The 16,084-nt window shown below is 44.4% G+C and overlaps 1 protein-coding gene across 1 annotated transcript in view; it reads right to left on the reverse strand.

The window, feature by feature from the left end:
* CCDC60 (coiled-coil domain containing 60) overlaps window positions 1-16,084 on the reverse strand; it is a 230,793-nt gene that overhangs the window by 34,071 nt on the left and 180,638 nt on the right. The window contains exons 5-6 of the mRNA XM_040416015.1: window positions 15,559-15,672; window positions 1,525-1,629 (exon numbers count right to left, since the gene is read on the reverse strand). Coding sequence (XP_040271949.1) covers window positions 1,525-1,629; window positions 15,559-15,672 — 219 coding nt within the window. The remainder of the gene's footprint in view (window positions 1-1,524; window positions 1,630-15,558; window positions 15,673-16,084) is intronic.

The following is a 16,084-nucleotide window of genomic DNA, read 5'->3' on the forward strand; positions in this document are numbered from 1 at the left end:
GATACTTATCGATCACAGCTACATAGTCAGATTATTCCAATCGAAAATAACCGACATTGCAGTGGATTAAGTCAAAGCTATTAGTTCTGGACGATTATATATTCTGCAGAGTACTACAACTAGTTTAACTACGCATTCCTAATACATTGTATGGAACTTTGAATTGACTCACCAGTAACTTTGATAAAGGCGTATAGATAATACATTATTTTTTTTTGGATGATAAATGCATGTCTAAGTTTCATTCGAATTTTATCTGATTATTTTCATTCGATATTGCACTTGATTTTTATATTTCAATACTGCATTTTTTACCCTCTTCTAAGTTGTTATTTATGGTCATAATTTATGCTAATTGATTATAGTTTCTATGTCGTATGCTAATTGATTATATTTATTATATTTTTTATGTCATATTTTTTGGACTACTGTTTATTTCTATTATCTACTAATTTTACAAAATGTTTATAATTTCAATAAATGTGTTATATATGTGTGAAATACAGATGGTGAGTGCCTGCTGATAAATATACAATTGTTCAATTCAAGAGATTAGGTGAATCGCTTACAGCAGGGCACCATTACCAGAGCGACAAGCAAGGCGAGCCACTATATTCCACACAATTCCAGTAATGATGCAATGCTGGAAAGCTCAGTAATGTAATGTGAAGGCCGTGTGTAGAGTGCCCCCCACTCATTCCCAGGCAGCTCAGCTCATCCTATTCACTTGCTTGCAACCATTGTAAATAATTTCTAGAGCACCCCTTTAAGTTTTTACCACCAATTAGTTGGCTTACTCTGCTTTACAATTTTGCAGCAAATCTTAAGCCATGCCCCTTTCATGCTAAGCTATGCCACGTTGTGGGCCGCAGCAGAAAAAGTCTCTAAAACACTTAAAGGGGTTTTCTCATCTCAGACAATGGGGGCATATCGCTAGGATATTCCCCCATTGTCTTATAGGTGTGGGTTCCACCTCTGAGACCCGCACCTATATCGAGAACAGAGCCCCAAAAGTGAAGGAGAGCGCACTGCGCAGCCGCCCTCCATTCATTTCTATTGGGCCGCCGAAAATAGCCGAGCGCTGGCTTGGCTATTGCCGTCTGCCCCATAGAAATGAATGGGTGCATGGGAGAGGCAGGGGATTAGCGCTTGGTGGTGGGCGGACCCCAGGAATTCTGGGGTCCTCCAGCCACAGTGCTCCCCGCTTCGTTCTCGATATAGGTGCGGGACCTGCACCTATCAGACAATGGGGGCATTTCCTAGCGATATGCCCCCACTGTCTAAGATGGGAATACCCCTTTAATAAATATGGTGCAAAGGCATGTACGACAGAATTCTGGTGGATTTGTAAAAGAAAATCTGCACCAATCTTTCTTTATGCTCTTCACTCTGGCCAAGAGATGAGGATCCTGAACTGGGACACAGCCCTAGGATAAGGATTGGGTTATAGCTGATACAATGTTAACACCTACTTCCTGATTTTTGACCATATATTCCTATAAAATGATTGATTCTTGTTTTTACCTTATACTCCAACAAGATGACATAGGCCTCATGAAGACAGATGGATCCGAGGTTAGAGTCTCTAACAGCCAATGTATGGCACAGAGCTGGTGGAAGAGAGTTTCCCTAAAGGGCAAAATATGAAATGTATCAATTTTAGGTACATACAGTACAGTAAGTACAGTAAATAGCTGAAAAGGTTGAAAAAAAAGAAGACCATCAAGTGTAACCTATAATCCTATCATGTTGATCCAGAGGAAGGAAGAAACCCCTATAAAATGCATACGAATTGCCCCATATTAGGGGATGAAATTATTTTCTGAAACCAAATATCACATGTATACATCATACTATTATAAGCTAATATAATAATGACAGAATAGATTGCAACTTAGGCTACTTTCACACTTGCGTTCGGTGCGGATCCGTCTGTTATCTGCACAGACGGATCCGCTCCTATAATGTAAACGATGGTATCCGTTCAGAACGGATCCGTCTGCATTATATTTCACAAAAAAATCTAAGTGTGAAAGTAAGTCAGACGGATCCGTCCAGACTTTGCATTGAAAGTCAATGGGAGACGGATCTGTTTGAAAATTGCACCATATTGTGTCAACTTCAAACGGATCCGTCCCCATTGACTTACATTGTAAGTCTGGACGGATCCGTTTGGCACCGCACGGCCAGGCGGACACCCGAACGCTGCAAGCTGCGTTCGGGTGTCCGCCTGCTGAGCGGAACGGAGGCCAAGCGAGCCAGACTGATGCATTCTGAGCGGATCCGCATCCACTCAGAATGCATTGGGGCTGGACGGATGCGTTCGGGGCCGCTTGTGAGAGCCTTCAAACGGAGCTCAAAAGCGGAACCCGGAACGCAAGTGTGAAAGTAGCCTTAAAGGGGTTGTCCGAGTTCAGAGCTGAATCCGGATATAAACTCTTTTTTATTCATTTATTATGTATGAGTGCAGCATCGGAGCATTTCCTTGCTCCGATGCTCCCCCTTGCCTTATGCTGCATCGTGCAGGGGAAGGACTGTTTACTGCCAGTGACTTACTCCCAAAACTTACTAGTGGTACCCGCCTCTAAAACAGCCTAGGGCTACAGACTGCCCATGTGTGCTGGTGATGTCACTGGGCTCACTGCTAGGCGGAAGTCTCCGCCTAGCATAGTGAGTAGAGGCCTGGTATGTCACCAGCTCACAACAAACAGACTTTGCCCTGCGCGATGCAGCGCAAGGCAAGGGGGAGCATCGGAGAAAGGAAATGCCCCGATGCGCCACTTATACATAGTAAATGAGTAAAGAGGAGGTTATATCCGGGTTCAGCTCTGAACCTGGACAACCCCTTTAATGATGCAGTTGGAAATGTATGTACTGTTCATTAGTCTCTATAGAGTGGGCTCCATTGCATGATGGATCCATACATGTATCACTCTGTAAGGTCAACAGACTTACAGTACGTTCACATCTGCGGCATGCCAGCTGTCAGCAGGACAAAAACTGTTGCATGCTAACAAAACGCAGCAAGATCACTGCTGGGCCCCATTAAAGTCAACTGGGATCTGGTGGTGAACTGTAGACTGCGACAATGCAAAATCCGGTAGGCTGCTCTCTGCCGGATATTGCCTGTCGTCTTCGCTGCCTCAGGTGTGAATGTACCCTTAGCTTGATAATACATTTCATGTAGTTCTGATAGTAGGATGACTGAATTCAGACAGAAAACGGTTAAAGAGCAACTTTCTCGTCAGTTCTTTTGCATTAATTATATAGGCTTTCGCTTATTTCCAGTGAGGGCAACACATCACTGTCATAGCAGACTGTTAAAAATTACAGCAGGCTGTATCCCCAGGCAATGGTGGCACCACAAGTGGCCAAAATAAATCAATTTTAAAGGCAGCAAAGGGGACGCCAGCGAGGATGCCCTGCCAATCATTTCCTAGGTTTACACACAGAAATCACACTGAACCAAACCATACATTTTCAGTGTTGTTTGTGCAATATTCACCTTTCTTAATAGCCCAGTTTAAAATATGCAATGAAGAAGTAAGAGATAAACGTCATGGTAATATCTTCAAGTAGTCAGGATAATTATCTCCACAAGAGAAATGGCTTCATATTAATTTTATGAGACCGTGTAGAACATTCTGATAATGATAAGATCTGACCTCTGGTATCTATTACGCTATTATATGAAGCAATCGAAAGAATAATCTGTCCTGCTTCAACAATAAGACTGAACCTCTCCCAGATTCCACGCTGGTTTCGAAAAAGAGTGTCATAAAGACTCCCAAAACGTAATCCAAAAAACTACTCCCTTCCAGAATCTGTGACTCTTGATAACAGCAGATTGGTGGTGATACCGAGTGTCGGACCCTCCGGGATCTGATCAAAGGATATGTAAATTATGTAGAGGTCCCCTTTAATTCTCCTGATATATTTATTTATTTTTAAACATTTTATTGTTGTATAAAAATATACACAGCAGTAAAATCCACATATAAACCGCCTGAAATTCTTCCTGGGCTTTCACCCCCTCGGCTTATATGGTGTGCATCCTGTTTGATAGCAAACAGGTCAGTACTTAAAGGCTCCAGTGCTTTATCCAGGGTCTTCTTAATAAAAGCTCTAGATATGGGGAGGCTATCTTGGTTGGTGAAATGCTCCTTACCACTCTCAGCATCTAAAGCTCGTTCTTCGGAGGCACAAGGACGCCATCTTGGATTCTCACGCCACATGTACAGCGGCAGCTTTCTAGATAAATTTATCAATTTCTCCACATTGTGAGAAAGCTCTGATGGGGCACGGGGAATCTCCATCCTTAAATCCTCTATTATAGGTCTGACAGGCTGGTATAAATAGGCTGTGAGGGTCATCTTGTTAGCAGAACAGAGAATCAGGCAGCCATCCCGAACAGGCGCAAGCTCCGCACCTCCTAATATTCTTCTTGTCACTCACTGTTTTGTATTTTTTGCACACTGGCATTATTAATTTCAGAGAGTATGTGTCACAAATGTATAATAAATACTTGACACGTGGATTTCCAAAAGCCCCATTCTGATGAATGGGAATCTGCATGTCAATTCACTTAAATACTGGCCTGCCCTCGCTTCCTCAAAACCGAGGGGACTGTGTACAATGAGTATAAGGGGGAGGGTCCTTAACATATGTGTAACGGCACCCCGGGCATAAAAGGGGGTAAACGCCGTTCATGAGATATTCCCTTTCCAGATGCAAAGGCAGCTACTAAAGACACCAAAATCCTTAACGGAACCTGACGAATAGCTGCTAGCAGACGAATAGGAAACGCACCCAAGCGGCTTACACTCCTAGCAATCAGTCTCTAACAGCATACAGTGAATCCCCCCAAGAACGAGACGAGGCTCTGTGTTAAGGGTCAAGCAGTGGGCAGCCAGAGCTGTGGGTTTATTGTTCTTATATACATATTAGTACCACCCACAGGGTTTTGTAAAACAACCAGTAAACACATACAATACACTCAGACACTCCCACACAAAATCCTCCCCTCTGCCTGTGATACAATTACCTTACACTATGGGTTAATGTAATTATCACAGGCAGGAGAATACACAGTTTTAAACAATGTCTTCTGTCCTGGAGACAATTGGGAAGTAATCCAATTTATCTCCAAGGGCAGAGTCAAAACTTCATTAGCCACATGGTAGCAAAAGACAATAAAAGACATAAGAATATTTAACTGTGCAGCTATTGCTTAAAACAGTGGTGCCCAACCATTTTTCGTCTGAGGGCCGCACTAGACTTGGTATAAATTTTGCGGGCCGGAACCAGGTAGCTTTGCCAGAAAGAAATGCAAACACTGTGAGGGGTCACGAGTGAGCATTACTACTGTGAAGAGGGCACATCTGGCATAACTACTGTGAGAGGGCACATATCTGGGCATAACTACTGTGAGGGGGCACTTTTCAGGGTATAACTACAGTGAGGAGGGCACATATCAGGGCATAACTACTGTGAAGAGGGCACATATCTGGGCATAACTACTGTAAGGGGGCACATATCTGGGCATAACTACTGTGAGGGGGCATGTGTGAGCATTACATCTGTGAAGATGGCACATATCTTAGCATTATTACTGTGAGGGGGCACATATCTGGGCATAACTACTGTGAGGGGGCACATATCAGGGTATAACTACTCTGAGGACAGCACATATCAGGGCATAACTACTGTGAGGGGGCACGATTGAGCATTACTACTGTGAAGAGGGCACATATCTGGCATAACTACTGTGAGGGGGCACATATCTGGGCATAACTACTGTGAGGGGGCACATATCTGGGCATAACTACTGTGAGGGGGCACATATCAGGGTATAACTACTGTGAGGAGGGCACATATCAGGGCATAACTACTGTGAAGAGGGCACATATCTGGGCATAACTACTGAGGGGGTATGTGTGAGCATTACGTCTGTGAAGAGGGCACATATCTTGTCATTATTACTGTGAGGGGGCACATATCTGCTCATAACTACTGTGAGGGGGCATGTGTGAGCATTACGTCTGTGAAGAGGGCACATATCTTGGCATTATTACTGTGAGGGGGCACATATCTTGGCATTATTACTGTGAGGGGGCATGTGATGTATACATGTGTGTAATGTATGTAGTGCAGTATGTGATGATAACACTGCACTACATACATTACACACATGTATACATCACATACTGCGCTGTCACCTTCTTCTGCAGGTCTACCTTGATGTCTGGTCTTTAGGCTTCAGTCAGATCCTCCACCGCCATGCTTGCGCCGTGTGCCCGACACCACCAGGAGCTGGCCCCTCCTCCTTTCATCTCCTGCCGGCTTCTCCTACAGCAGGGCACTCTATCGCTCCAGTGTCCGCCCAATCTTACCAATCAGGGGCGTAGCTAGAAATGACTGGGCACCATAGCAAAAAAATTTATGGCCCCCCCTCCCGGATCTCCCAGCCCCACATACCTATCAGACCTCCCACCACTTCCAGAGCTCCCAGCCAAACACCCCTCCAGGACCTCCCACCCCAACATCCCCACACCTCTCCCTAGATCCCCTTAAGTGTCATCCACAGATCCCCCCGTAAGTGTCATCCACAGATCCCCCCGTAAGTGTCATCCATAGATCCCCCCGTAAGTGTCATCCACAGATCCCCCCGTAAGTGTCATCCACAGATCCCCCGTAAGTGTCATCCACAGATCCCCCCGTAAGTGTCATCCACAGATCCCCCCGTAAGTGTCATCCACAGATCCCCCCACAAGTGTCATCCACAGATCCCCCCGTAAGTGTCATCCACAGATCACCCCCATAAGTGTCATCCACAGATCCCCCCCATAAGTGTCATCCACAGATCCCCCCATAAGTGTCATCCACAGATCCCCCTCAGTGTCATCCACAGATCCCCCCCTCAGTGTCATCCACAGATATCCCCCTCAGTGTCATCCACAGATATCCTCCCCACCCAGAGCCGCTTCCAACTAATTTATTCACTGCCCTTGCCTCTGTATAATTGAAGAGAAGCTCCGTAATCTCGCACAGGTGCACTGGCAGAGGCCAGGAAGACGGTGCATGCGCACTTCGATGCCTCTGCCAGTGCGCCTGTGCGAGATTACGGCGCTTCTCTTCAATTTCACAGAGGCAAGTGCAGTGAATAAATTAGCTAGGAGGCGGCGCTGGGCGGGGAGATTGCAGGCACAGGCAGCATCGATTTGCTGCCTGTGCTGTTCGCAGCGCGCCCTGCGCTGATAAAGTCCTGTTACTGTGTGGGCCGCATGACACGGCTTCGCGGGCCGCATTTGGCCCGCGGGCCGTAGGTTGGGCATCACTGACACTCAGACTACACGAATACAGTTCAATTGCCATGGAGCCAAATTCTTTCACATAGTCTTTGCAGGGGAAAATCAAGCGTTTCAACATGGGCCCATAGTCTAAAGGAAGCAGGCGGGCAACCAGGCTTCTCCAATGCAATGTGGCGAGATTGGTCTCGTCACATCATGATACTGGTGGTTTCAGACACTAAGAATGCTAGGAGTATACTACTAATGTAACGTATAACCACTGGTTGGTTTTGGATTTGCATATCATCTATTCAAAGTATGTCTACTGGGAGAGCAACGCAGATTTGAAGTCAATGTAAGTCATCTACTACGTTATTTGCCCAGTTTGAATTCTTTTGGGGAAATATATCAAACTGCTACACTAGTTTTTGTTGGCAAAATGGTGGCCATGTTACTGATATAGGCCCCCCTCACCCATTACTTGCTAGGGTATTCAGATATTTTATTTTCCCTTTCGTTTCTGAAATAAAAGGGTATCCCGAGACCTTTGACTCACCCTGTGTGTGTGTCTAACAAACAAAAGGGTAATAATGTTTTGAACTTTTGACTTTCAGGCTCCATATCTCACCATCCACTACAGCTTTGAACGTGAGACTACCACCTTTTTTTTAGACAATCACCTTGGCTATCTCATACATAAATTGGACTTGTATCTATTTTGCATATGATTAGTTATGCAGATTTTTGTCATGTAACTGCATTGTTACAGTTTTTCTCCTAAAATTTTACATTTTAATATTTATTATTTTGTAAATCCACCTTTGGCTCTCAACCCTGCCTGAATCCTTCTGGGAATGCTCTCAATCAGATTAAAGCATATCTCAACCAAAATCTGTTCCCAGGTCTCTTCTACACGTTCCCAATGCTGGTGCATACTCACTTGGGTACAAATACAGCTTTTTCTTCAACTCTACCCACAAGTGTTTGATTGGGTTGAGGTCTAGGGCGTGTGCGGATTTGCTCTGGTAGACAGGCTAGCGGATGCAGTATAGGGGCAACCACATAGTCTTTAACTTAAACAGTTCCGTGTTTTATTCACACATAGGGAAAAACAAAAAGTGAAATTTTGCAGTCTAGGTGTTTGTTCACGCAATGAAAAGTCCACAGGACAAAAACCTTCACCTGGTTTTCAGTTTTTCCACCTGTGGTCCACAGCAGGCTTTAGGGGCCTGTTTCTCAGCATGCGGCTCCCAGCCCTTTTGCACGGCACAAGTTTTTAGATCCAAAACACACAGGGACTGACAGCGCTCCACTGTCAGAGAGGAGTAATCCACACACAGCTGAGACTGCTGGCTGGGTTTGATATAGGCCAGTAAAGACCTGGAACGTCGGGAGAAGCCACCTACCCAGCACTTTGGCTACTCCCAGTAAGAGCTGGCCCGGATCAGCTTACAGCCATACTAAAATAGCAACATGTCAACCAGCACTAGCTGCCGCTGACACTTGAAAATACCGGCTCTTACTTCACTGAGGCCAGGAACCTCGGTGACACATACCTTCCGTCAACCACGGACCCTTGCGCCTTCCTACAGGGGACAAACCAGAACCTCTACTTCATTATCATTATATCATTAAACCATCTCGATGTATGCTTCAGGTCGTTGTCCTGCTAAAACACTATGTCATCCTTTTCATACCCATACTACTCAAGTGTACGAATTAACTAATCTTGTAGGATACTCACATAAAGATCAGCATTGAGACTAGGGCTGTAGCTAACGATTATTTGAATAATCGATTAGTTGTCGATAATTTCATCGATTCATCGGGAAAAAACACCAAAATGACAAAAAAAGGGGTTTATATGATTTACTTGAAAAAGTATGTTCACAGGCCATATTAAAACAATTTTAGGACTTACATAATTATAAAAATGTTGCATGTTACATGTCCACATGGTCAGGGCTTAGGCTAGCTCTCTTCTTACACTCTTAGGGAGGGACAGAAAAAACAGCAGCAGCATATTAACAAATCTGTATCCACTACTGCCGCACCACTCACCACAGCCCTTGCTCACCTTGCAGTGTCTCTCTCAGGGGGATTCTACTGCACCGCACCACTGGACTCTGGTCTGGACTCTGGAGGTAGTAGACCAACAGCTTATAATTTATTGCACATTCAATCTCCAAGACTCGTACTCCTCCCTACTACTATTATCCTGATTACCTGGCTGAGTTATGGGGAAGGGGGGGGGGGAATCTGTGGATGGCACTGTTATGGGGGCATCTGTGGATGGAAGGCACTGTTATGGGGGCATCTGTAGATGGCAATGATATGGGGGGCATCTGTGGATAGCACTGTTATGGGGGCATCTGTAGATGGCACTGTTATGGGGGGATCTGTGGATGGCAATCATGGCACAGTTATCGGGGAATCTGTGGATGGCAGGCACTGTTATGGGGGCATCTGTAGATGGCAATGATATGGGGGGCATCTGTGGATAGCATTGTTATGGGGGCATCTGTAGATGGCAATGATATGGGGGGCATCTGTGGATAGCACTGTTATGGGGGCATCTATAGATGGCACTGTTATGGGGGGATCTGTGGATGGCAATCATGGCACTGTTATAGGGGAATCTGTGGATGGCAGGCACTGTTATGGGGCATCTGTGGATGGCAGGCACTGTTATAAGGGCATCTGTGGATGGCACTGTTATGGGGGCATCTGTGGATGGCACTGTTATGGGGGGATCTTTGGATGGCTGGCACTGTTATGGGGGCATCTGTGGATGGCACTGTTATGGGGGATCTTTGGATGGCTGGCACTGTTATGGGGCCATCTGTGGATGGCACTGTTATGGGGGATCTGTGGATGACTGATGACACATATGTGTCATCCACAGATCCCCCCCATAACAGTGTCCCTGTGTAGTGATTGTGAATGACCCCCAATACAGGGGTGGGGGCTGGCATTTCGGTTTTGTAATAGCAGCAGGGCCCGATGCAGTCACTGTATTCTATTACACATGTCGCCGTGTAGCCCTAGCCTAAAACTGACCTACAGGAGTGAAGAAAAAATGGCTGGGTTGTTATGGAAACCTGGAGTAAAACTGTGTGTGTGTGGAGACTAAGGGCCTGCAAGCTTCTATTGGCTGATAAGGGTCATGTGACTGTTGGGCTATGAAGAGAAAGACTTGCAGGCTTGTATTGGCTAATGCAGGTCATTTTTTGGGAATATCTCAGGAATGGTATGCCCTAAGGAGCTGTGACCCCCACAAGATTTCTTTCCAGGTAGCAAGGGATGTGTATGCCAAGTTTAGTTGAAATTGATGGTTGCGTTTTTGAGTGATTGCACAACATACATACATCCGTCCTTTATATACTGTATATAGATTTATATATTATCACTCTAGAGTTTAAGAAAATACCCTTTTATTATGGAAGTGTCCCTTATTGTGCAGAGTAATGTTGTTATGTTGCAAATATTTGAGGAGTTTGTATTAACAATTGATTGTTTCCCCCTCCTCTCAAACAGTTAAAGAAACACTCCTACAAAAATCTCTAGACAATTAGAAAGTACATGATGTAAATTGTAGTGAAGGTAATCTTCTTGCCAGTGACTGATTTGTGAGTTATAGCCTTTCTTCTGATCCTTATCTGTGTCGCGTGACCAACACCCCGATCTCACACAGGACAGGAAGTTAGTTATTCATTCCTATGAGACTGACATTGAGGCTCCCATAGGAATACATAGAGAAACTTGCTTCCTGTTAACACATAAGATGCTGTGGCATCTGAGGATCAGAAGGGAGGGGGTAATTCACAAATACAGTCACTTGCAAAATGTTTTCATTTTTCGTAGCAACGGTGGTCATGTTTACACTTGGCAATGATCAAGAACGCTTACGACTGTTCTGTTTATTTGCGGACCCATTGAAAGGAATGGTTCTGTATACGGTCCGCAAAAATAAAACGGAACTGATGCGGAAAGAAAATAAGTTTGTGTGCATGAGGCCTTTGTGTCAATTTTCTATGCTCACTAAAAAGTGGACCCCACATGGACGGCATCCGTGTTCTGTCTATGGTTTTCACAGACCCACTGAATAAAATGGGCGTGTTCTGTCAACCAGAGAAAACAATGGATCCGTGTGCACAGATACGTGACTCACTGAAGTATGAAGAATACAGTATGTATGCCACTTCTACAGGAATCAGTTCTGGAATAAGAATTTATTTATTATGGAACTTTTGCTCATACCATCCCCCATTGTAAGTGTACTCCCTTTAATTGCTTTCTTTGATAAAACGAAATGTTCTGCACTAATCAGTTCGCTAGAATCCTCTGCTGATAACAAACACGTTTTCCATAAAGTACATGGAATATTTATACTATTATGTAACAAGACGACTACTTATCTAATAAAAGTTCTCATACAATTGAGCGCTGCAGAAATGATAAAATGTTTTACCAGTAACAATCAGTTATAAAAAGATTAGAAAGTGACTGACATGATAGAAGGACGGTGAATCATTGTTCATTAGGTCTGAAAATCTAATTTAAAATCTCATCAGAGGAGGAATACTGCTGCACGAGACACACGGTGCTGAATATGACAGATTCATTTCTAATTACAGGGATATGTGTGAGTCTCCCAAGAATACCTGATAAGGGTAGTTAACATTACAGAGATTCCGCTTTTTTGGAAGAAGTTCATGAACCTGCAATGTGAATAATTTAGGACAGATATAAGGATTCTCTATTGTGCTAGTAGAGAAAACGTGTTATCTAGACAAAGCGCCCGAAATGCATGTAGTGAACAATAAAGCAGAACAAAACGCTCAGAAGTTGGATATGCCGAAAAGGCAAACGAGGACTACACTTGCAAGCTTTAGAACTTATTTACTGCTGTGTAATAATGTGATCAAGCTGTTCAGGACAGATTGACACCCATCAAGCACGCTACACCTAAAAGAGACCGTGCCACCAGGTTATACCGTGTAAATTGGCCTCTTGATATGCTAATCAATGAATACATTGACACGTGGGTGAGTCCTAGGTCCATTTTTGACAACTCTAATGTCCTTCCTGCCAGCGATGAGAACATATTCGTACACACAAGTCCAATATACCGTAGCAAGAATTTACTCTTAAGCCTCTTTCACACGAGCGTTGCGGGAAAAGATGTGGATGCGTTGCGGGAAAATGCGTGATTTTTCCCCGCGAGTGCAAAGCGTTTTAATGCGTTTTGCACGTGTGTAAGAAAAATCGGCATGTTTGGTACCCAGACCCAAACTTCTTCACAAAAGTTTGGGTTTGGGATCGGTGTTTTGTAGATTTTATTATTTTCCCTTATAACATGGTTGTAAGGGAAAATAATAGCATTCTGAATACAGAAGTAAATTAGAGATAGAGTGGTTAAAAAAATAAAATAAAATTAAACTCACCTCATCCGTCTCATTTACTTTCTTCTTCTTTGAGGACCTGGGAGGAAAAGGACCTTTGGTGACTTCACTGCGCTCATCACATGGTCCATCACCATGGTGATGCACCATGTGATAGACCATGTAATGAGCGCAGTGACATCACCAAAGGTCCTTTTCCTCCCAGGTCCTCAAAGAAGAAGAAAGAAGATGAGCTGGGCTGCGCGAACAAGTGGATGAGGTGAGTTTAATTTTATTTATTTTTTTTAACCCCTCCAATCCTAATTTACTTAGCATTCTGTATTAAGAATGCTATTATTTTCCCTTATAACCATGTTATAAGGGAAAATAATAAAGATCGGGTCCCCATCCCATTCACTTCTATGGGGCCTGGGTAGCGTGAAAAACGCACAATATAGAGCATGCTGCGATTTTCACGCAACGCACAAGTGATGCGCGAAAATCGCCGCTCATCTGCACAGCCGCATTGAAGTGAATGGGTCCTGATTCAGTGCGGGTGCAATGCGTTCACCTCACGCATTGCACCCGCATAGAATTCTCGCCCGTGTGAAAGGGGCCATAGGCTTCGTTCACATCACCGTTCAGACTTTCCGTTCTCCTGCTCCGTTTAGGAAAGGACGGAGAAGGCACATAACTGAGCCGAACGTAGCCTAAGGACCCCATAGACTATAATGGGGTCCGTTATGTTTCCGCTCAGAAGATGATTTTGGAGCGGAGACAAAAGTTGTGCATGCAGGACTTTTGCCTCCGCTCAAAATCATCTTCTGAGCGGAAACATAACGGACCCCATTATAGTTTATGGGGTCCTAAGGACTCTGTTTGGCTCAGTTATGTGCCTTCTCCGTCCTTTCCTAAACGGAGCAGGAGAACGGAAAGGCTGAACGGTGATGTGAACGAAGCCTTACTCTAACCTTACCACTTCCATGTGAAAAGACATTCAACCACACAACTTAAGGCTAGGTCTACACAACGACATTTGTCGCGCGACAGATAGGGCACAACTACACTGCAGCATTTGTCGTGCCAATGTCGCGCGACAATTTTTATAATGGCAGTCTATGGTGTCGCACTGCAACATGCTGCGAATGCGACGCTACAGTAGCAGAAAATCCATTCGAGATGGATTTTTCTGCGACTGTCGCGTCGCAGCATGTCGCATGTTGCAGTGCGACACCATAGACTGCCATTATAAAAATTGTCGCGCGACATTGGTGCAACAAAATGTCGTGCGACAAATGTCGTCGTGTAGACCTAGCCTAAATATCAAGTGATTGGACAGGTTCATCAACTACATAGGGGATCCACACACTGTTATACTAATGCTATTTTTTCTCTTTGCATACATCACAACGATGTTGACAGCTACTGTGATACTATATTATGTACGCCTCGTTCCCCCCAAAAACAAGCCAGGAAAATGAAAAAGTTACATCTCTTGAAATGTGATAATGGGAAAAAAAGAAAAACACTTTGTACGGAAGGGCAGCACACACTGATTATTTGTATGTATAATGTGCGGTCGTTTCTGTGAAATTTACCAGCTATTAGCTGCAGCACAGGTATTGCGCTCCTCGTATTCAAGAGCTGTGGAGATAGTGCCACTGTCTCCCTATTATTTTGCATAGGGAGAAAGGTGTCAGTCATTGGTGGGGGTGGATGGAGAGTGATGGCAACGCTGCAGCTAATACATGGTAAATCGCTCAGAAATTGCACATAGACGCACATATCAAAGTCATCTGGAATCAGGACCTTATGCTGCATCCTCTGAGTATGGGAGAACCACTACTGCAAACTACCATGACCTGGTCGGTCAAGGAAAAGTAAGCGTCTGCTTCTAACATCAAATACTAGGAGTCAAAATCTTAGAGGAAATCTGTGACCAGTTGGATCCTGCTCTATCTGAGGGCAGCATTAATTAATGATAGAGACCCTGATTAAAATGCTGCATCACTTACTAGTACAGACCCAGCTATCTTGTTAACATCACTATTGAGCGGCTCCAGACTGAGTTCCTATTAGTGCTGGCGTCTGCTAAATGTATTGCACGAGCTCAGTAGTCCTGATATTCCTGAGCTCCGGGTGCCCTCGCCCTCCTACAAATGACCAACAGCGCTCTTTCGATACCGTATAGGAAAAAAGCTGTAAATCTGCAGCAGGCAGGCGAGGACAGCTGGACGCCCATGAGCTCGATTTACCCCAAAAAATGGCTATACATTTAAGTCTAGTTTCACAGATGCAGTACAGCAGTTCTGTAGATCCGGCATAGCCAGATAGTGCCGCATGCCTACCTGACTATAATGGGATCCGGCAGGGATCTATAAATGCCCAGTTAGTCAGCCAGTCAAACATGGCTGAATCCTGACCTTTATGCCGCGGAGCAGTCGGATCGCTGCCGGTTCCCATTATAGTCAATGTTGGGCAAGTGGTGCTATCTAGCTATGCCAGATCCAGAAAAACTGCTGTACCACATCTGTGACCCTAGCCTTACATGTATAGATTCTTAAAATCACTATTGGGCGGCTACAGCGTGAACTTAGTGCTTGAGTTCTCGCATTGTAGTGCACCAGCTCATGGGCTTCCAGCTGTCCTTGACCACCTGCTTCTGCCGGATCTAGAGAACTCCGGCAGGCTGTTCTCTGCCAGATTGCTGAGCCACATGGATGAAAGTAGCCTGGCCTAGGGTTTTCATCAGGGTTTCTGTCACCAGTTTATGCAGCCCTCATATAGGGCAGCCTAAAACTGTAATTGCAATATCTTATCAAGGGATTAAGGAATAGGCTTAGAAATAAAAATATACAAAAAATAATCATAGGAATGAAACGTACGGATCTACATCAAGGACTTGTTTGGAAAACAGACTGTTGTGTACAGGCGTGAATGGACGGCTCATTGCCCTCTTCTCTTTTTTCTGCTGTTTTCCAATCTCTGTGAGAAAGAACCTGGAGGGAGAAATAAATTCATCCAAGTTAGTATCATACGTATAATCCACAAACAACACACCTACTAAGCTCAACAGAGCTGAGAATAGGAGACCACACAGCACAAAGATGTATGACCCAGACAAAACTCCAGTCCATCTGGTGCCTGAAGGTTTGCGCTGCCATATTTTAAAGGAGGTTTTGCAACCCTAAAGCTTAATTTGAAAAATACCTTTAAGATGAGCCTGTAATATAAAGATATCAGAATCGGGAAAAAGGCATTGTGCATTTGTAGGATAAGCATTTCCCTCCAGCATCAGCACGGCAAACTTCCTAACAGCTTGTTCCCCCATCTGTTTACACAGCCGAGTGCATAAAGGTGATAAAAGCGGCATAACACAACCTGCTAAATTAGGAGCATTAGTAGCAAGTG

The sequence above is a fragment of the Bufo bufo genome, chromosome 2, assembly GCF_905171765.1.
Source record: "Bufo bufo chromosome 2, aBufBuf1.1, whole genome shotgun sequence".
Classification (NCBI taxonomy): domain Eukaryota; kingdom Metazoa; phylum Chordata; class Amphibia; order Anura; family Bufonidae; genus Bufo; species Bufo bufo.